Source organism: Neomonachus schauinslandi, chromosome 1 (genome assembly GCF_002201575.2).
Source record: "Neomonachus schauinslandi chromosome 1, ASM220157v2, whole genome shotgun sequence".
Lineage (NCBI taxonomy): Eukaryota > Metazoa > Chordata > Mammalia > Carnivora > Phocidae > Neomonachus > Neomonachus schauinslandi.
The window spans coordinates 79960455-79982387 of record NC_058403.1 but is presented as its reverse complement, the minus strand read 5'-3'; the positions used below and the strand labels follow the sequence as shown (position 1 = coordinate 79982387).

General features: G+C 40.6%; 1 protein-coding gene across 3 annotated transcripts in view; it reads left to right on the top strand.

The window, feature by feature from the left end:
- Positions 1-21933, top strand: part of VPS8 (VPS8 subunit of CORVET complex) — a 237786-nt gene that overhangs the window by 198967 nt on the left and 16886 nt on the right. For all 3 annotated transcript variants that reach the window (XM_044914623.1, XM_044914617.1, XM_044914619.1), the window contains one exon: positions 5482-5532. In XM_044914623.1, coding sequence (XP_044770558.1) covers positions 5482-5532 — 51 coding nt within the window. The remainder of the gene's footprint in view (positions 1-5481; positions 5533-21933) is intronic.

Genomic DNA, 21933 nt, shown 5'->3' with positions numbered 1-21933 from the left:
TTAAATGAAAAATAAGACTTTTCATGAGTGATGCTGAACCAGTTCTGTTGCCACTTCAAACACTCTCTAACTTAATCTCCAGAGAACAGCTCTCTCAGGTAAATCGTCCAGCATCACATCTAGTTCTTGGCTTGTTTTTAAAAATCTGCAGATTCTTTCATGAGGTCATTTTTTAAGCTTAAGTATCTACTTTGCTTTGAAAATCTATTTTCTCCCTTTTCAAAAAGAGCATACCAGGAGTTAAAATTGGATCATGTTTAGCAAGCTACATCATACATCTGGAGTGAATTCCAGAGTATTAATGTCATGGTATGTTAAAGCAAAGACTGTCAAATCTAATTTTTGCAGACCTGCTAAAACTGAAAGGACAGTCTGAACAGCCAGCAGTTTTGACCCCTGAGCTGAGGTATGTTTTCTAAAGTTATTCTGAAAGTCAGAGGGGAAAGGCAAAAAAAAAAAAAACAAAAAAACCAGAACAACTACAACATGGTCTTTTTTGAATAGCTTGATGCCACAGTGATAGGAAATGTCTTCATCATCTGTACTGGAGGCTCTTAGAATTAGACTGTCAGATCGAAGGGGCTGGAGAACTTGAATCCAGTTGCTTGCCTAATTCTTACACCTCTGCTACATCACCCTAGACTGATCCTGTCTACTGTCTGTTGAACTGCTTGCAGTAAGGATTGTATTTTTCCTTGTAAACAAGTTGCTATTCCAATTTCAGATACTAATCCCTGTGTACTTCATATTTGCTAGAATTCATTGCTGACACCATGTGGACTTGGAGTTTTCTTTATGAGACAATTAGATAAGATTCAATTTCTTTAATAAATATAGGGTTATTCCTATTTCCTGTTTCATCTTGGGTCCATCTTTGTAAGTTGCTTTTCAAGGAATGTGTCCTTTTAATTTGTCACATGTGGGGTGCCTGGGTGGCTCAGTCTGTTAAGTGTCCGACTCTTGATTTCTCCTCAGGTCATGATCTCAGGGTCTTGAGATCAGGACACCCCAGATCCACTGTGTGTGGAGCCTACTTAAGATTCTCTCTCTTCCTCCTCCTCTGCCCCTCTCCCCCTAAAAAAATTGTCAAATTTATTGGCATAAAATTGTTCATAATAGCCTCTTTTAAATGTGTAAGTATTGCAGTATGTAGTAATATCTTTCATTGCTGATATTATTGGTTTATATTCTCTTGGTCAATCTAAATTATCAGTCATTGATATTTTCAAAGAACCAACTTTTGGCTTTGTTAATTTTCTCTAGTGTTTGATTTCTGTTGATTGATTTCTGCTCCTTACTTCCTTCCTTCTACTTAGTTTGATTTTACTTTGATTTTCTTTTTCTAGCTTATTAAATTGGAAGCATAGGTCCTTCATTTTAAACCTTTCTTATTCTCCAGTGTAGTATAAAAAGCTGTAAATTTATTCCTCTAAGCACTGTTTTAGCTGCATGCTACAAATCTCTTTAAATGCTTTATTAAGGTATAACTGATATTAAATAAATTTACATGGACAAAAGTATACAAATAAGACATGTATATATCCTTGAATCCATCACTATAATCAAGGTACTGACCCTCTCACTGCTAAAAACTTGGTTTCTCCCATCTGTTCCCCGGGAACAACCAATTGGCTTTCTGTTAGAATAATTTGCATTTTCTAGAATTTTAGATAAATGGAACCATCAACTAAGTTCTTCTTTCACTTAGCATAATTATTTAAGATTCATCCAAGTTGTTATAAGAGTTCATTTCTTCTTACTGCTGAGTAGTATTGCAATTTAATGCATATACCATGATTTGTTTATGATATCACCTGTTGATGATAGGTGTTTCTGGCTGTTACAGATGAAGCTGTTCTGAAGATTTGTGTACATGTCTTTGTATGGACATATACTTTCATTTCTCTCGGGTAAATACCTTTGGAATGGAATGGTTGACGAATATGGCAAATATGTGCTTATCATCTTAAGAAGCTACCAAACTGCTTTCCAAAGTGGTCATACCATTTTAGTCTCCTACCAGCATTGTATGAGGGTTCCAGTTCCTCCACATCCTTGGTGTAGACTTTTTAGTTTCAGCCACTCTAGTAGGTGTGTAATGGTATCTCATTGTGTTTTTAATTTGCATTTTGTGAATGACTAATGATGTTGAGCATCTTTTCTTGTGCTTATTGGCTATCCATACACCTTTACAGAAATGTCCAAGTCCTTTGCTCATGTTTTTGATCATACTATGTCCAGTAGTGTGGTTTTTTTGTTGGTGGTTGAATTTTAAGAGATCTCTGTATATTCTGGGGGCGCCTGGGTGGCTTAGTCGTTAAGTGTCTGCCTTCGGCTCAGGTCATGATCCCAGGGTCCTGGGATCGAGTCCCACATCGGGCTCCCTGCTCTGCGGGAAGCCTGCTTCTCCCTCTCCCACTCCCCCTGCTTGTGTTCCTGCTCTCGCTATGTCTCTCTCTGTCAAAAAAATAAATAAAATCTTTAAAAAAAAAAAAAAAGGTCTCTGTATATTCTGGATATTAATTCCTTATTTTGGATATTTATCCCATATCATTTGCAAATATTTTCTTCCATTTGATGAGTTGCCTTTTTATTATATTTATGTATTTGGTATACAAAGGTTTTTAATTTTGATGTGTCCAGTTTGTCTATTTTTTTGTTAATTATTGCTTGTGCGTTTGGTGTCATCTTTAAGAAATCATTGCTAAATCCAAAGTCATGAAACTTTTCCCTGTGTTTCCTTCTAAAGAAGAGTTTTATCGTTTTAGTTTTTGCATTTAGGTTCTTGATCCACATTGAATTAGTTTTCATATATGGTGTGAGGTAAAAGTCTAACTTCATTCTTTTGCATATGGATATCTAGTTTTCTAGCACCATTTATTGAAAAGACTGTTCTTTCTCCCATTGAATGGTCTTGGTACCCTTGTCAAAAATCATTTGACCTTATATGTGAAGATTTATTTCTGGCCTCTCTATTCCATTGGTCTACATATCTGTCTTTATCCCAGTAGCACAATTTTGATTACTGTAGCTTTGTAGTAAGTTTAGAAATTAGGAATGTGAGACCTCCAACTTTTGTCTTTTTCAAGATTGTTTTGGCTATTTAGGGTCCCATGAGGTTCCCTATGAATTTTAGAATGGATTTTTCTGTATCTTCTACAATGCCACTGGGATTTTGATAGGGATTGCCTTGAATTTATAGATTGCTTTGGATAGTGTGAACATCGTAACAATTAAGTCTTACAATCCAGGAATACAAGATGTTTTCTTTTTATCTTTGCCTCCTTGGCTCAGTTTATTCCTAAGTATTTTATTCATTTTGATGCTATGGTAAATGGAATTATTTTCTTAATTTCTTTTTCAGATTGTTCATTGTTAGTGTACAGAAACACTGATTTTTTGTGTGCTGATTTTGTAGCCTGCTACTTTATTTAATTTGTTTATTCTAACTGTTACTTTTGTGGACTCTGTAGAGTTTTCTACATAAAACCTGTCATCTGAAAGTATAGTTTTACTTTTCCCCTTTCCAATTTGAACGGCCTTTATTTCTTTTTCTTGCCCAATTGCCCTGGCTAATTTCTAATACTATGTCCAGTAGAAGTGGTGAAAGCAAGCATTCTTGTTTCTAATTTCAGAGGAAAAGCTTTCAGTTTTCATCACGGAGTGTGATGTTAGCTGTGGGTTTTTTTATACACGGCCTTTATCGTGTTGAGGTAGTTTCCTTCTAATCCTAGTATTGAGTGTTTTTATCATAAAAAGGCAAAGAATTCTTCTGCATTGACTGAGATGATCATATAGTTTTTTTTTCCTTAATTCTCTTAATGTGGGTATCACACTTACTGATTTGTATTTGTTGAAGCATCTTTGCATCCCAGGGATAAATCCCACTTGATAATGGTGTGTGATCCTTTTAATATGCTGTTGAATTCAGTTCGCTAGTATTTTGTTGAGGATTTTCCATCTTTGTTCATCAGGGATATTGGCCTGTAATTTTCTTTTCTTGTAGTGTCCTTGTCTGGCTTTGATATCAGGGTAATGCTGACCTCCTACAATGAGGTTGAAGTGTTCCCTTCTCTTCAGTTTTTTGGGAGAGTTTGAGAAGGATTGGTGTTGATTCTTTGAATGTTTGGAAGAATTCACCAATGAAGTTATCTGGACCTGCACTTTTCTTTGTTGGGAGGTTTTTGATTACTGAATCAATCTTCTTACTAGTTGTTGGCTATTCAGATTTTCTCTTTCTTCATGATTCGTTCTTGGGAGGTTGTGTGTTTCTAGGATCTAATTTCCTTTTGATTTCTTCTTTGACCCGTGGGTTATTTGAAAATGTAACTTAGTTCCTAAGTATTTGGGAATTTTTTTTCGAGATCTTTCTTTTTACTGAGTCTAAGTTACTTCTAGTGTTATCAGAGAACCTTCTTTAGTATGACTTGGATCCGTTTAAATTTACTGAGGATTATTTTATTGACGGGAAATAGTCTGTGTGGTGGTCCATGTGTACCTGAAAAGAAAGTGTATTCTGCTTTTGCTGGGTGGAGTGTTCTATAAATGTCCAACTGATCTAGTTAGTTAATTGTGTGCTGTAAGTCTTCTAAATCCTTTCTAAATATCTGCCTACTTCTTCAGTATATTGAGAGAGAATGGCATGGAAATCTCTGACTATAAAATCTTTTTCTCCTTTCAATTCTATCAATTTTTATTTTATGTATTTTTAAGCTATTAGATGCATTGATATCTAGGATTATTATGTCCTCCCGATGAATTGACCACTTCATTATTATGAAATGGTCTTCTTTATCCCTGGTATTAGTCCTTGCTCTGAAATCTAGTGCTAGCAGGGTATATCTTTGCAAGCCTTTTGCTTGTAACATATTTGTGCCTTTACATTTAAAATATGGGTTTTGCATGTAGCATGTAGTTGAGTCTTGCTCTTTTTTTCTGATCTGACAATCTCTTTCAAACCTCAGATATTTCAGGATACCCCTATACCATCAGTCTTCTCTTCCTTGAGCTAAACATCCTTTTATTATGGTTTGGCTGATACTTTTTCTAAATCTTTGGCTATTTTATCAAATTCTTTTGTGCATGTCTTGCTTAAAAGGCTGTTATGTCACAAAGGATACTTGGAGTTGGCCTCTGTAAGAAATGCTGACCATTGCATATTGCATCAGTTGATTAACGTTGTCAACAAAGATCTGTATCTATTTGGTTCCTCACCATTTGGTTAAAACCAGTCTCGGCCATCTGTTCTACTTTACTTACCCTAATCATATTTTTATCTTGGCTAACTACTGACTTTTGATCTCCAGAAAAGTTTCAAAGGGACTTAACCAAAAAAAAAAAAAAAAAAAATCTATCGTTGTTGTTCTGAAAATGTCTGTTTTATCTCAGTTATACCAATTCTAGTTGAGTTATTTTGAGTGTGGGTCAAATAAAACTAGATTATAACTAAAATGATATTAAAGTGTTTGCCTTTTTTTCTAGGTAAAAATGTCTCCTCCTTGTCATCCATCCAAAGGAGATTCTACTGTTAAGGTGAGTTTTTTTAAATTTATTATGCTTTTATTTTAATTCCAGTATAGTTAACATACAGTTATATTAGTTTCAGGTGTACCATATAGTGATTCAACACTTCCATACATCACCCAGTGCTCATCATGACCAGTGCACTCCTTAATCCCCATCGCCTATTTTACCCATCCCCTCACCCTCCTCCCCTCTGGTAACCATCAGTTCTTTCTCTATAGTTCAGAGTCTGTTTCTTTCTTTTTTTTTTCCCTCTGCTCATTTCTAGAAGACAATGAGTTTTAAAGGCACAAATCCACCTTCCTCCTTCTGTGTGTTTATTATCCTCTCTTGAACAATTTTCTCAAAATGACAATGATTTTTAATCATCTCAATGCTGTCAAAGGTTCTGTCTGATTGGATACCTTAATGACATATCACCAGAATTCCTTAGCTCTTCCAGGAAGCCAAATGGGGGGGTTGGGCCTAGCATCAGTCTCCTGGCAACTAAGAACTTTCATTGTTCTAGAATTCCCATTCTCTTTACCAGGCAGGTATCCTGATCAGTGAGTGGTAGCAGATAAAAGATACTCTGAGGAGGACAGTCTAAGGTATTCTTTCCCTACTAATATGCTTCCCCTCCAGATAGCTGTGCCAAAGAAAACTGGCCCAAGATATTAGCATTTCATACTGCATAAGCAAGTGCTCCATAAATCCTTGTGGGATGGAACTCTTACCTGTGCCACTCCAATCCCTGACTGGAAACTTTGTAGCACGGAAAGGGCGTGAGTCTTTCAATTGAGTGATTCTCAGATGGTGTCACGAGAACCAGGCCTAAAATCCTCTTCTGTATACAGCTGCAATGGTGCAGTTGAAATGTGGTAAACAAGATGACGTTTTTTACTCTTTTCTTTTACCACTTTTATTTTGCTGACAATAAGTGTCCCTGGATGTAGGTTTTCTTTCCTTGCCCTTTTTATAATTTCAGCCAGCATCCATGTCAGTGAAGAATTGTAGAACAAAAATAACAACTTGCTGGCTCTGTTACCTAACAGCAGGTTCTAGCTTCAAAGCCGTGTGCCAAAACTGGGTCCCTTTTCTCTGCCTGTAGAATCCCCTGAGACGTTTTTAAAAGAAAAAAAGAATGAAAACAAAATATGTTATCCAAAAAGCCCTATTCCATGCTGCCCAGGAAACTCTCTTCCATTTTTGTGGGGACCTCAAGGGCAGGCAGACTGAGATGATGATTGCTGCCGCCTGGAGCCACCACGCTGTGACCTTAGCAGCGGGGAGGGCTTGAGTCACTTGGTCTTGCTCCGTAAACAGATGAGGAAATTGGAATCCAGAGGGCCGTTTTTTTTTTGCCTAAGCTTTCAAGTGTTAGCTATGGGACAAGCTTCTAAAGTAGAGGTTAAAAACGTGCTTTCGATTCAACCAAACATGGGTTCAAAGATTGACTCTCACTTATTTATCTGAATAACTTTCTTTCTTTTTTTTTTTTTTTTTAAGAGATGGGGGATACAGAGGAAGAAGGAGAGAGAGAATTTTTAGCAGGCTCCACACCCATCATGGAGCCCAATGCAGGGCTTTTTTTTTAAAACCCTTGGGGTTTTTTTTTTTTTTTTTTTTTTTCATTTGAGACACAGAGATACAGAGAGAGAGCATGAGCAGGGAGAGAGGCAGAGGGAGAAACAGCCTCCCTGCTGAGCCAGGAGCCCGATGTGGGGCTCAATCCCAGGACCTTGGGATCATGACCTGAGCCGAAGGCAGATGCTTAACCGACTGAGCCACCCAGGCGCCCCAACCCTGAGGTCTTGACCCAAGCCAAAATCAAGAGTCAGACACTTAACTGACTGAGCTACCCAGGCACCCCTAGTAGAATAATTCTCTTAGTCAACCTTTCTGCTTCCTCTGCTGTAAATGATGGTGCTACCTCTCAGAAGTATCCTGAAGACTAAATGAGATACTATTTAAGGGCCTAACACTGTGTTTGACACACAGTAAGTCCTTGGTAAATTATTGACACATAGTAGGGACTCAGGTATTACTGAAACTGGTGTTAAAACACAAATCCCCCAATCCTAGTTAGATGTCCTGTCACTTTATTATTGCTACTTTGTATTGTCCATTCAGCAGGTATTTCTGTATGTAGATACGGAGCTAAGCAAGGGACTACAGAGATGAAAAACACAGTCTTTGTTCTCAAGGACCTCAGCACTTATTGGGGAAGGTAGCCATGTAAACTGACAATGACCGTACAGTGTGACACATGCCATGGAAGGTGCACAGGGAGCAGAGAGGAGAGGCTGTGTGGGATGACTAAGCAGATTTAATACAACTCATATGTTCCTATGGTAAAAAGCCCAATGAAGAAGTTTGAGAAAAGCTTTGTTACTACATTATAAATAAAGCAAATCCTACCATACTTAAAGATGTTTAAATACTCATTTAGAAATAGCTTCATGTAACCTATTTGTTAAACTTGGTAATGGCCTAGCTGTCTGTCATTTTAGGTGTCATAAGTAGGATTCTCTTACTCTTGTAATCAGCATCAGACAAACAGAAACTTCCAAAGCCAATGACTGGACATAGGTGGCCCCAGGTGGCATTCCTAAGTGATCAGGTACAGACTTACTCACTGTCCATGCAAGAATTGGGGCTATTTCTAAAATATTTTATCCAGATATATCTTGGATACATTTTATTTTAGCAATGAGAGCCCATCTCTCATATTTACCATTCTGATTAATAGACATTAATTTCACCAATGGGAAAAATTTCTGGGTTTTTTGAGCTAATGAGCAAAATCTTAGGTTTTGGTCAATAATGAACAGTCAAAGAACTTTGAGTAGCTGCTTTTGGGAATTCATATTAGCTAGCAGTCTCTGAAATATGGATTCTTGGTTAGGACCACTGACTGTCCCTAAGTTGAAGCTTAAACCAAATAGCACATACTTAATATCACACTGTTATGATGTCTAGAATAACGTTAAAATATGTATTGAAACAGGTGCCTCTCCCAGACTGAGTGGTCAGGGAAGGCTTCTCAAAGAAGATAAAGCTTGATCTAGCGTTGAAGCACAAGGGAAAGGGTATTCCAGGTAGACATGGGTGAGTACAGGACACCTCAGAAATGGAGATGGTTCTGTATGTCTTAAATATGGGAGCATGCAGAGGCTTGGTGAAATGAATGGGAATTCATATCACAAAAGAGCACTATTTTGTGAAGTTTGCTTTTTATCTTGAGGATAAGGGTTTCTGTCAAAGGTGAGGTTAAAGGCAGAAAGATCGATCAGAAGAATAGACAGTGTCCAGGCAAGAAAAAGGTCCTGAGGCTGTGCTGTATTAACGGAATGAGGAGATGAGGTAGATTCAAGTCTTATTTTTTCTCCCCCAAAACTCTTTCTGACACCTTAAGTGTGAGCCAGGTGTCCTTCCCGTTTGGGGCTCTCTCTTATAGCACCCTGAACTAGTCCCCACCTACCGACATGTTTATCGGGCTGTGCTGACCTTGCCTCATTACTTCTGTGTCTGCCCCATCGGAGACCGCCTGCCTCAGGAAGGCACAGCCAGCGCGTCCGACTTGTTTGCTCTCGTATCCCTAAGTATAGAACCAAGTAGGCAGTCGGTAGTTGTCGAGTGAAGGAGAGATACGTGAAAGAGATTCCACAGGATTCATAGCTCTTTACGGGAAGTGAGGGGGGAAAAAGAAGTTTCTGGGCCTGAATAAAGAGAGAACAAATGAAACCTCACTGCTGTCTCAGGCTTATAATCCCAGCCTGGTCAGTCCCTTGCTGTTTGAGCTGTGTCAGCAGTATTCTGAGTGAGACCAGTGTGAAACTCAGCACCTAACTGGTACTTCCCTAGTTGTATACGTGGTTTTGTGTGTATGTTTGTGTGTTTGTGCGTACATATATATGGACATCTACACGTATATTCTAGGTATCATCCTGGAGCTACATTGTCAAAGTTGCATTGACAGATGGAGGCCCCAGCAGTGTCTGTTGAACAACTGACTGCCAAAATGACATGTAGGAAACACGAAGGAGCAGTAGTGTTCTTGATTTGAGCCAGAGATTCTCTGTTGACCAATAACCGAAGAAGGTGCTTGGTGACTGTGTTGTCAGTATTGGCTCTGGCGAGAGCTGGACGGAAGTACTGAGAACAGAAGCCATTTTCTGTAGGGTTCTGCTTAACTTCCTGGGATAGGTGTCCCCTGTGGCAGTTGCTCTTGCACTCTGCTTCCACCTGTCAGAATCTAGCAAATTTTATGAGCATGTGTACACAACTCTTTTTGCAACGCAAGCATTTTGCCTTTTAGATAGTCTTTTAGAAAGCTCTGGATTAGAAATACTTGTATATTATATATATGTGGCATATAAAATTTGTGTGTAATATTTATCTTATGTATATAAAATTTCTTAAGTGGCTCTCATAACTTCAGTAAAGTTAGAAGATACACATGCTTCTCTAGGGCTTGTTCAGTGTTTCATTATGCATGGCCGGAAATTTAAAAATCAGGAAGCATTTTCCTAAGATAAATTCCTTGTTAATTTTCCTAAGATAAATTCCTAAGTTAATTCCTTGCAATTAACTCACTAGAATAGATTAAAATTGGAGGTGTTGATAATGTTTGAGGTGACAAATGATTTTAGAGAGTTAGTTGAAGGCAGCATCAAAAACCACTCAGCTTTGATGCATCTTTTCTCGACTACTAAAGAAACACCGACGAGGAATTTGCAAGGTTGGGATTATTACATGCATGGTAACCAGAGAAAGCAATTTTGTCTTACATCTCAATCACAAAAGCATAGTTATACTCCCTGAGCTGTCCCCTGTTTTAGATGAGCTTTCTCTGCTGGTGTGTTTGCAGAAGCCTGAGGAGTCAGGAGCTCTGGTTAAAGAGTATCCTCAGGCTGGTAAAACCCACTGGAAGAGTCCACAGTTGAAGGTCTTCCAGAGTGACTTCTTCAGCTAGGGACAAGGTACTGGGAGAGGTAGAGTGGAAAGGCTTTCTCATAAGTCTGGGGTAAAGTCAGTGAATATTCCACATGCTTCAAGGTGCCAGGTCTGGGAAGGACCAAGGTCAGTGAAATATAGTTCTTGCTGTCAACACATTTCCAACTGAATAGTGACTGAACTGTTGGATTTAATAGCCAAACCTCCCAGAGATTGATTAGCAGTTCCTTAAGTATTCAAGTGTATTACAAGAATTTGGAGCAGTTTTTTGTTTGTTTTGTCCAAGTGTTCTGGTGAGGTAAAATTTTTAGAGTCCGTTCCCAGTCTTGCCACTCATGTCAGGAATGTAGACGACTGCACTCACTCATGATTTTTATTGAATCATTGGCGGGGAGAGGAGGGAACTGGGGGGTGGTATTTTTAAGGGGAAAAGCCTCACAGAGCCACAGTTTCCATAACAACAGAAAAAGCTGGCTGCAGTGTCTCTGCTGACTGGCCCCTCATGAACAAAAAGTGATAGCCCTTGATGGATGTATGCTGCCTCTTTCCCTATTTTCTTAGTAGGACTTAGATCCAAATGTGACTTCCATGCTTCTATTGATTTAAACAAACAAACAAAAAGAAACCAAGGACAGGATTTAGTCTTTGTTTTTGCATAGACAGGGTGGAAGATCCCCACAGGCCAGGTGCCTTTTTATGCTGACGTGAAGTAGCTGATCTTTCAGACAGCTGAAAGATCTGGAAGGAAACATAGGCATTCTTTGCAGTTCAGAGGACAGAACTGGTGCTGGTGGGTAGCTGCTGGTAGATAGAGATGTCAGCTCAGGTAGGAGAATTTTCCGATAGTGGAACAGGTTGCCTTGTGAGATAGCACGTTATCTGTTACCGGAGGTGTTTGATCCTCGCAGGATGGCTGCCACTCAGAGCTGTTGCAGAGCTTTTCCTGCAGTGGGGGAGAGGTGGGCTGGTTAATTGTTAGATCCCTTGCTATGTTAGGATTTTATGAGTCTGCAGTTGTATTAAACTCAAATGACATGTTCATTGATGTACTGGATGATTTCATCTAGCCTGAAAGGGGGGGGTTTATTTAAAAAAAAAAAAAAAAAAAAAAACAGCTTGGACTTAGGGAAGGAGAGACTTCATTCAAAAGAATAATTACAGAAAGAGGAGGGGGCTTTTGCTATGAGAATGTTCCAACCATAAGATCCACAAGGGTGTCAAAAAATCAGGCAGGGGCACCTGGCTGGCTCAGTAAGTAGAGCATGTGACTCTTGATCTTGAGGTTGTGAGCTTGAGCCCTATCCCACACTGGGCGTAGAGGTTGCTTTAAAAAAAAATAAAATAAGCAGAAAGGAATTTTTTTTTTCCTGGGGCCAGTAAACAGGTAGAAAGAACCAGATGTGGGGGAGTAGGTGATAGATAGTTGATTAGAATTGTCTTTCATGTGGCCAGCTGATTCTCGGAAGGGATCATTAAGGATTGTAAGCTGGCTCAGGTTGAGGGTGGATCAAGGGCTTGGGGGAGGGAGAGAAGCTTAACTAAAGTTTGGTCATCAGTTAACAAGCATTTGTTCCATTGAATCAGGACAAACAGTTCTGCTCATCTTTTAAGAGGCCAAGAGTGGATATTTGATGGGCCTGTGTCTGGCTTTGTCATAGATGAACCTGGTGGCTTGGTGGATTTTGTCTCAGACTTATGGGGAAGGGTGGTCTTTGCAGCAAGCTGTTTCCCACAATAGGGTATGGGGATTTCCTTAACTACAGCTGTTCTTCAGGAACTCAGGGCTCAGGTGAAATATAACATAGTCATGGGTCTGACTGAGTTGCCATGTTCTTTCCTTACTCCTCTCCATGAGTATGATCTGAAGTCCATGGCCAGGGCCTATCTGAAACCTGCTCACTAGTCCTGTAGAGGAAGAGAGTGTTAGCTGGAAACAGTTATAGCGGAGGATAGTGGTGACCACTTGCTTGTGGTATTCACTCTTGCTGATGATTGGGCGTATCTTCTGGCCTAAAAAGTAGGACTAGCTGAGGGTTTCAAAGAATCTCAGAGTTCTTACCCAATGTACAAATCTACTCACCAATTTCTTTTGTATTAATTGAATATTTTTTAATGTAGCATTTGGATTTCTTTAATGATATTTTAAATTAATGGACTTTTTTTGAGAGAGAGAGAGCACAAGCAAGGGGCAGAGGGGGAGAGACAGAATCTTAAGCAGGCTCCATGCTCAGCACAAAGCCTGACGCAGGGCTCGATCTCATGGCCCTGAGATCATGACCTGAGCGGAAATCAAGAGTCGGATGCTAAACCAACTAAGCCACCCAGGCGCCCCATTAATGGACTCTTTTTTTTTAAGCAGTTTTAGGTTTATAGAAAAAGTGAGCAGAAAGTACAGTTCCCATACATTTCCCCCTCCATTTTCCCGTTATTAACATTTTGCATTCCTGTGGTACATTTATTACAACTGATGAGCTAACATAGATACATTATTATTAATGTAAGTCCATAGTTTACATTAGAGGTCACATCTTGTGTTGTACATTCTGGGGGTTCTGACAAATGTATAATGAAATGTAGGCACCATTACAGTATCATGCAGAATAGTTACACTACCCCAAAAATCCCATGCTTCATTTATTCATCCTTCCCTCCCACCCCCCAAACTTCTGGCGACTGCTAATCTTTTTACTGTCTCCATAGTTTTGCCTTTTCCAGAATGTCGTGTAGTCAGACAGTATGTAGCCTTTGCAGATTGGTTTCTCTTACTCCGTGATACCCATTTAAGGTTCCTCCATGTCTTCTTGTGGCTTGATAGCTCATTTCTTTTTAGCTTTGAATAATATGCCATTGTCCGGATATACCAGTTTGTTGTTCATCCATTCACCTACTAAAGGACATCTTGGTTGCTTCCAGGTTTCAGCAGTTGTCAATAAAGCTACCATAAACATCTATATGCAGGTTTTTGTATGGACATGTTTTCAGCTCATTTGGGTAAATACCAAGGAGCAACTGCTGGATTGTATGGTAAGAATGTTCAGTTTTCTGAGAAGCTGCCAAACTATCTTCCAGAGTGACTGTACTATTTTTGCATTCCCACACAGTGAATGTGAGTCCCTATTGTCTTACATCCTTGTCAGCATTTGGTGTTGTCTATTTTTGGATTTTAGCCATTCCAGTAGTGGTGTCTTGAATGACATTTGATGTTGAGTATTTTTTCATAAGCTTATTTACCATCTATATCTTCTTTGGTGAGGTCTTTAAATGTCTTTGAGGGTTTTTTTTTCCTGGTTTTTGGTTTTTGGGTTTTTTTGTTTGTTTGTTTGTTTGTTTTTAGTGGTGCTCTATGGTTTACCCTATACGTCTTAACTTTTCTGATTCAGCTTCTGATTTAAACTAGCTTAAATCGAGTTATACATAGAAGTGTTACTCCTGTTTAGCTCTATTATTTTTTCCCACATTTTGTGATACTCTTATACATGGTATATCTGTTAACGTTACAAACTCAACAATACATTGTGATAATTACTGCTTTACTGTCTTAGCCACTTTCTTAGCCCAGTAAAGCTTTGTCCTACCCATTTCCTTTGTGCAAATATATTGCATTTCTGCATGTTATAGGCCAACATTATATACATATTATTATACAGTTCCCTTCCAGTTCTTTTTACCAGTTCTCTTTTGGTTTTTCTTATGTGGATTTGAATTGCTTTCCACTAATGACTGTGAACAGTGACTAATGAACTTATATTAGTATTTTTTTTTTATAAGGTGGGTCTGTTAACAACAACTTCTCTCCATTTTTGTTTACTTGGAAAGTGTTTCTTTCATCTTCATTTTTGAAAGATAGCTTTGTTGGATATAAGATTACTGATTGACAGGTTTTTTCTTGGAACACTTTGAATATACTATCCTGTTGTCTTCTGCCCTGTCTTGTTTCTGCCTAGAATTCAGTTATTAATCTTATTGGGGTTCCCTTATAAGTAACTGGTCATTTTTCTCTTGCTGCCTTTCAAGATTTTCTCCAAGTCTTTAACTTGTAGCATTTTTACTGGGAGATATTTGTGGATCTCTTGGCCTTTGTCCTGCTTGGAGTTTGTTGAGCTTCTTGGATGGGTAGGTTACTGCTTTTCTTTTCTTTTCTTTATTAAAGATTGTATTTATCCATTTGAGAGAGAGAGAGAACATGAGCAGGGGTGGGGAGGGTGAGGAAGAAGCAGACTCTCCGCTGAGCAGGGAGCCCAATGCGGGGCTCAATCCCAGGAGTCCAGGATCATGACCTGAGCCGAAGGCAGATGTTTAACCGACTGAGCCACCCAGGTGCCCCTAGGTTACTGCTTTTCAATGAATTTGTGACTCTTCAGCCACAATTTCTTCAAATATTTTGTCTTCCCCATTCTCTGTCCTCTTATTTTCTTACTCCCATTATGTATTTGTTGTGGTACTGCTGGTGTCCTGTGTTTCTCTGTTCAGTTTTCTTCACTCTTTTTCCTCCTAATCTTCAGCTTGCATACTCTATTGATTTATCTCCCAGTTCATTATTTCTTCTGCCAGTTCAGATCTACTGTTGAGCCTCTCTCCTGAATTTATTTTAGTTATTATACTTTAAACTCTAGAATTTCCATGCTATCCTTTTTTGTAATTTCTCTTTATTGATATTCCTTTTTTTTAAAGATTTTATTTATTTATTTGAAGAGCAAGAGAGAGCATGCACCTGTGCCCACAAGCGGGGCGGTGGGGGGAAGGGCAAAGGGAAAGGGAGAAGCGGGCTCCCTGCTGAGCAGGGAGCCAGCAGACATGGGGCTCGATCCCATGACCCTGGGATCACAACCCGAGCTGAAGACAGACACCCAACCTAGTGAGCCACCCAGCTGCACCTCTTTATTGATATTCTGTATTGGGGGTGCAACATTGCCATTATACCTTCCTTTAACTTTTAAAATCACGCTTTCCTACATTTCATCCATTTCCTGTGTGTGTGTTTGTATGTGTTTTTTTTTAATTGTTTGTTTTGGGGGTTTTTTTTGGTTCTGTAAGTATTTATTGTGGCTGATTTTAGTGTCTTTCTGTTACATCTAACATCTGGTTACTCTCTAAGGCAGGTTGTGTTATCTGCTTTTTTTTCCCAGTATGTGATCACACTTTCCTATTTCTTTATATGCCTTGTAATTTTTGGTTAGAAACTAGATATTTTAGGTAACGTAGCAACTCTGTGCATTGATCCCCCACTCCTGGAGTTATTCTTATTTGCTCCACTCTACTCCAGGCTGCTGTAGCCTAAGCTATTATTATTATTTTTAGTGACTGGCCGGGTTATTTTAATGAAGTCTATTACCCTACCCATCCCCCAGTGTTAAGCCTCTGATATTGCTCTTTGGGAGACACGGCCTTGGGTTTGCCCACAGACAGCTAGATGGCAGTGGTATTGGTAAAGCCTCTCTCTTTTTCCTTGGCCAGACCAGCTGTTAAACTCTACTGATTGCTCTGTTGTTTTCAGCATAGTGCATAAATTGCACTACACACCGATCCGGCAAAATTGTGACTCCTTTGAAGGGATAGTTTCTGAGGTCTGTTTTCAATATTTGTTTTGAGCTCCTTATTGGGGGCACCCCCCCCCCCCAGCTATCATTTCCTCAGTTCTCTTCTACAGAGTAGCTGGCCTGGTGCAGGTTGTATCTACATTAAATCCATGACTCTCCTCCCGGTTGCCTTTCACCACAGTCTTCACTGTTCTTAAGAATACTCTTAGGTTCAAACTTCTCCACACTCAGTTGCAAATGAAGTCAGTTCCTTTGAGAAGAGATTAGGACCTGTTTTAGTGCCTGCTTCTCCCCCAAGGAATAATCTCTGAACCAGAACTCTGTATAACGGCAAGCTTCTCTCTGAATGACACACCCACTTAGGACTTGAATGCTTGTTGGAAGAGGGCACAGCCTGAGGTCCTCTTGGCCTTCCCTGTGATGGAACCACTGCCTCACAAACTGGAGCAGGGGTGATCAGAGAGCCAGTTTTTTGTAGTGGACAGCACCCAGGATGAAGCCTGTATTCCATGGGTGGAGTCGGGGTGGAAGAAGGGAGCCCCCACCACTTCCTGACTGTGCTTGCCTAGGACTTAGCCTCAGCAGCAGGTAACTGGAGGCAAGAGGAGAAATGCTGAAGTCCTGCTTCTACTGGAAAGAAAGCCCTCCGACTAGGAGCTTGGGAGAGAAGGAGCTTGGTGTTCTTGGCGGTAGCAGTCTGGGGTGGAGTCTCTACCTCACTAGGCTGGGGTGGGAGGAGGGAGCAGTCTTGGTTCAGAAACCACATGCTTGGGGCGCCTGGGTGGCTCAGTTGGTTAAGCGACTGCCTTCGGCTCAGGTCATGATCCCAGAGTCCCTGGATCGAGTCCCGCATCGGGCTCCCTGCTCGGCAGGGAGTCTGCTTCTCCCTCTGACCCTCCTCCCTCTCATGCTCTCTGTCTCTCATTCTCTCTGTCTCAAATAAATAAATAAAATCTTTAAAAAAAAAAAAAAAAGGAAACCACATGCTTGCCTTTCTTACTGATTCTGCATTGATTTTTTAAAATAGTTATTTCTTCATTTGCTATTTGCCCTTAGGACAATTACCGAGGTCTATAAATATAGGGTTAGTTTTGGGGGGGGGGTGTGTGTGTGTCTGTATCTATCTGTAGAGATATATATATAGCTTCAATGGTGAAAAGGTCATCAGAGCATCTCATGCTGTCATGCTAGTAGACGTTGATCTCTCTCCTCATCCATTTCTAACAAGCAGTGTCCAACTCTTAGTGAAAACCCTCTCCTGAGGCAGGACATTTCCATCCTCGAGAGTTATTCCTTTTTCTGGCTGACACCTCTCTACCTATTGATCCTGGCCCTTCCTCTGGAAGCCATTAGAAAGATACCTCATTCCTTTTTTATATAGCAGCCTTCCCAGTGCTTTCTGTAGGTGCAGTCCTGAGTCTCCAGGCCTAGCCTTCTCCTGTGCAGGCAGAACATTCACAGTTCCGTTCCTCACTCACCTCTCCCCACTCATACCCTACCTCTTCTGCTCCCACCATGCTACTTCAGGGCAGGTCAGCTTAGAGCAGAACAAGATCATCCCTTTCCTTATTCTAGGTTCTCTAAATGAAACCAAAGGCACATTAGATTTTTAGCAGCCATTCTGCACGGTTGACTCAATGAACATGTTGATAGCAAGCTCCTGATTCTGTTCCCACACGCCACTCACGCCATCCTGTGTAACTGCTGTTGGTTTCTAGAGCCAAGTGCAAGACTTGTCTTGTCTTGTTTCAGATTACCCCTTTGCGAATCAAGTTTTTTCATTCCATGCATTGGCCTCTTTTATCTTTATCCAGCTAACTAATAAAATATTTGTATAAAGCGGAGCCAGGGGTAGAGCCCCACAGAGACCTGGATAACATTACTTACCAGTCACCAGGCTCTGTTAATTGAGAGTTAGTGGGTGTGATTTTTCTGCCTCAGATAGGACACCCCTTCATGAACAGTTGCCGTTGTTTTCAGAGTGGAGTCAGGTCATAGGAGTCTCTCACAGTGGGGCTGTGTGTGGGGCCGTGTCCAAGCCGGTGGTTGCTCTGTATTCCATCGTGGTGCCCTCTCGGTATATGCGGGTCAACTCCCTTACCAAAGGAAGTAATGTCCCCATGGCTACCATCTCCTTGGAGTTTTGGACCCTGCTGAAGTTCTGTGTATTGCTCAGGTTAGAAATGGGCCTTTCCCTTCCAACAGAGTTTCCTGACAAAGCTCTTAGGCATTTCCTACAGTACGTGGCAGGGGTCTTTTTTTCTCTTCAGTATGTATGACAGAGCAGCTAACAGCCCATTATTTTGCATTAAAACAACTCAGTAGGCCGTTCTTAATTGCTCTCTGCTGAATGATCACCTATTTGTAAAGGTCATAGAATCCAAACAGCAGAGCTTTGCAAGGTTTGAGCTGCTCTAATGTATGTGGTGTTCTCAAGAGGCTGATCTACTGTTACTGCAGAGTAGAGCTTTCTGTCTGGACTACTTTCCCAAATCAGTTCACGTGCCATCCCTGAAAGCTCACGCTCCTTTCGTAGTATCAGAACACGGGGTTGAGTCTGCTCAAGAAACAGTGAGAAGTCTTTGGGTAAAGTAGAAGGAAAGCAAAAGATGAAGATGAAATGCAAGCTGGTGCTGAGTGCAGTCTGTTCTCTTGGACAAAAGCCACTGCCGTGGGTCTCTTGTGTTTTGTTGTTTTCCGTACATATCCTAGGGGCATTCTAGTTGTGATTTACATTTGGTTCTTCTCTTGTGCCATAAATAAGTTATAGCTCCCTGTTTCCTTCTTCTTTTTTTTTTTTTTTTTTAAAGATTTTATTTATTTATTTGACAGAGAGACAGCGAGAGAGGGAACACAAGCAGGGGGAGTGGGAGAGGAAGAAGCAGGCCTCCCACTGAGTGGGGAGCCCGACATGGGGCTCGATCCCAGGACCCTGGGATCATGACCTGAGCCGAAGGCAGGCGCTTAACGGCTGAGCCACCCAGGTGCCCCATAGCTCCCTGTTTTGTGTGAAATATCTACTAATGGTAGATATTACTCCAGATAACAGCATATTCTGAAAAGGAGAGACTCCTCTCTACATGGTTTAAAGTCACGTAACTTTTTCATTTATTGACTAAGTTAAGACTACCTTTTTATGGTACTAATTGGGGCAGTCCATATCTGTCTCTAGCAACTTCACAGCAATAGAAGAGAAAATAAAATTACACAGAAATATCTCTGCAATCATTGGAAAGAAGAAATTCTCTAATTCCAGTGTCCTCTCTCTGCATTTCACTTAGCTCCGAGAAGCCCTCTGTGCTTTGTGTTTACCTCAAGGGTGTTGTCATTCCCTAGTCAGTGTGTACCTCCACTGTTCCAAAAGTCTTCACCAACTCCACAGTCTCTGTCTTCTGGGGCTCCAGTTCATTCTCCACCTCTTCTAATGCTTGGAAAACTTAAGTGGAGCCCTGTCACTAACAAAGTGAAGTCTGAATTGGTATAGATTGACAGTGTGGGCTTTGCATGCATCACCAGCCCGCACTTCATCTTCATCTTCTTTCCTTCCTTCATTAATCAATGGAAATTTCTCATTTCCTAAACATAACCAATCCCATGTTCATATATCTGCTTTTGTGATGCCTTGTTTGTAGCCTCCAGTTCAAATTCTGCTTTAATTCATTCAAAAAATATGTATTGGGCACTTAACTATGTGGCAGGCATGGGTCTAAGTGCAGGGCTTTGTAGGGAACAAAACCAGTCTCTGCCTTCACAGAGCCCCCATTCTGGTGGCAGGGGTAGATATTAAACAAATGAAGATATGGTAACTCAGTTTTGTTTTTGTTTTTTTTTTTAAGATTTATTTATTTTAAAGAGAGTGAGCATGCAGGTCAGGGGAGGGGCAGAGGGAGAGGGAAAGAAACTGCAGCAGACTCCCTCCTGAGCTCAGAGCCTGACATGGGGCTCTATCTCATGACCCTGAGATCATGACTTGAGCTGAAATCAGGAGTCAGACACTTAACCAACTGAGCCACCCAGGTGCCCCCAGTATTTCAGATTTTGATAAGGCTATGGAAGAAAAGCATTATGAGGGAGATAAAAAGGGAGATTGTTGTTTTCTACAGAGTGATCATGGAAGGTTGACAGGTAATATTTTCTGTCTAAAAAAATGTGAAGGTGCAGTCCATGGGAACATGAGGTGAACGAGCATTCTAGGCAGAAGGAACAGCGAATGCAGAGGTCTTGAAGCAGGAGAATGCCCCCAGGAATAATGAGGCCCCTGCACATGGGCACGCAGCTTGTAGGTGTGGTGGTGAGTGCTCTTGGAGGTTCCCTTCATCCTTGTGTTCTAGGTCACTGAGGAACTAGAAGTCCGTGGAGTCAGTTTACGATATGGAGGGGGTGAGAAATGTTGGAGGTTTGAAGAGAGGGGTGAAGAAGATAGGAAATAAGCACGTGGCAGAGTGGCAAGAGTGAGTAGACTAGGGTAGTCTCAGGGAGGCTGCTTGCTGTTTGTAACCGTGAATTTAAATGTCTTTGAGGGGCGCCTGGGTGGCTCAGTCGTTAAGCGTCTGCCTTCGGCTCAGGTCATGATCCCAGGGTCCTGGGATCGAGCCCCGCATCGGGCTCCCTGCTCGGCAGGAAGCCTACTTCTCCCTCTCCCACTCCCCCTGCTTGTGTTCCCGCTCTCACTGTCTCTCTCTGTCAAATAAATAAATAAAATCTTTAAAATAAATAAGTAAATAAATAAATAAATGTCTTTGAGCTGATCACCTCTTTTTTTTTAAAGATTTTATTTATTTATAAATAAATAAATAAAGAGCTGATCACCTCTTACTCTGAATTCTTGTGAGCAATTCTTGCCCATTCTTCATTTGGCACTTGGCATACAGTACCTTCTGTTATTGTTTTTGGTGTCTGGCCTAACTTTCGAACTTGTCATTTGTTGTTTTTCTTAAATGTGTTACACCTCCCCTGGCTCCTCAGCTGCTTTGAGGCAGCTTTCAAGACGCACACAGCAGAAAAGGACAAAAGTGAATTACTGAGGGTGTCCGAGAAAAATGAAAATATATCTGAGTCGAATTCAACAATAGCTTAAAGCATTTGGGGAGGAGGAATCTTGAATGAAACCTTCTTGAAATCTCCACGACCTAAAACAGGATAGTTCAGTGAAACTGGAAAGTATGTAAATCATTACTACAACGGCCCAGTGAAACCCACGTGTGCATTGCCTCAGTTTTTGTCGCTCACATTCACTCTGGTTCCCAGGAAGAAAGTTTTATGTGTACCCAGGATATTGATTCCTTACAGTTTACACGGTCAAGTCAGAAATACTTGGTAAGGACCACAGTGGTTGCCATGAAACTCGCTGATGAGAGCGTACACAGGCCTGTGTGCGGTGCGTAAATGCCCGCGTCCTTCACTCCCAGACCTCATAGTCCTGGGCAGGCACCGCCGGACCCAGCAACCTGCCTTACCTGTATTCTCCTCTGTTACTTCTTCCCGCTCTTCTTTGGGGTTATTTGACCATTTTTTAAATATTGATTTTGATTCTTCTATTGCTTTTATAGCTATATCTCTCTGCTTTTTTTTTTTTTTTTAATAGTGGTAGCTGTAGGGATTACAGAATACATCTTTACCTTATCACAATCTAATCAGAGTTAATATTTTACTACCTAACATAAACTATAGGAACCTTGCAGTGCTATAGGCTCATTTACTAACCTCTCATCATCTAGTTCTTTTTATAGTTTCCATTTTTCTACTGGGGTTCCCTCATGTATTCATTTATTAGGTCCATCCTTTAAATCTTTAAACATATTTATAAAACAGATACTTTAAATTCCTTGTCTGCTAACCCAGTATCTCTCTGCCATCTCTTAGTCTGTTTTTATTAGTTGCTTTCCTGGTTATAAGTCCTGTTTTCCTACTCCACTTATCTGGAGACTTTTGATTG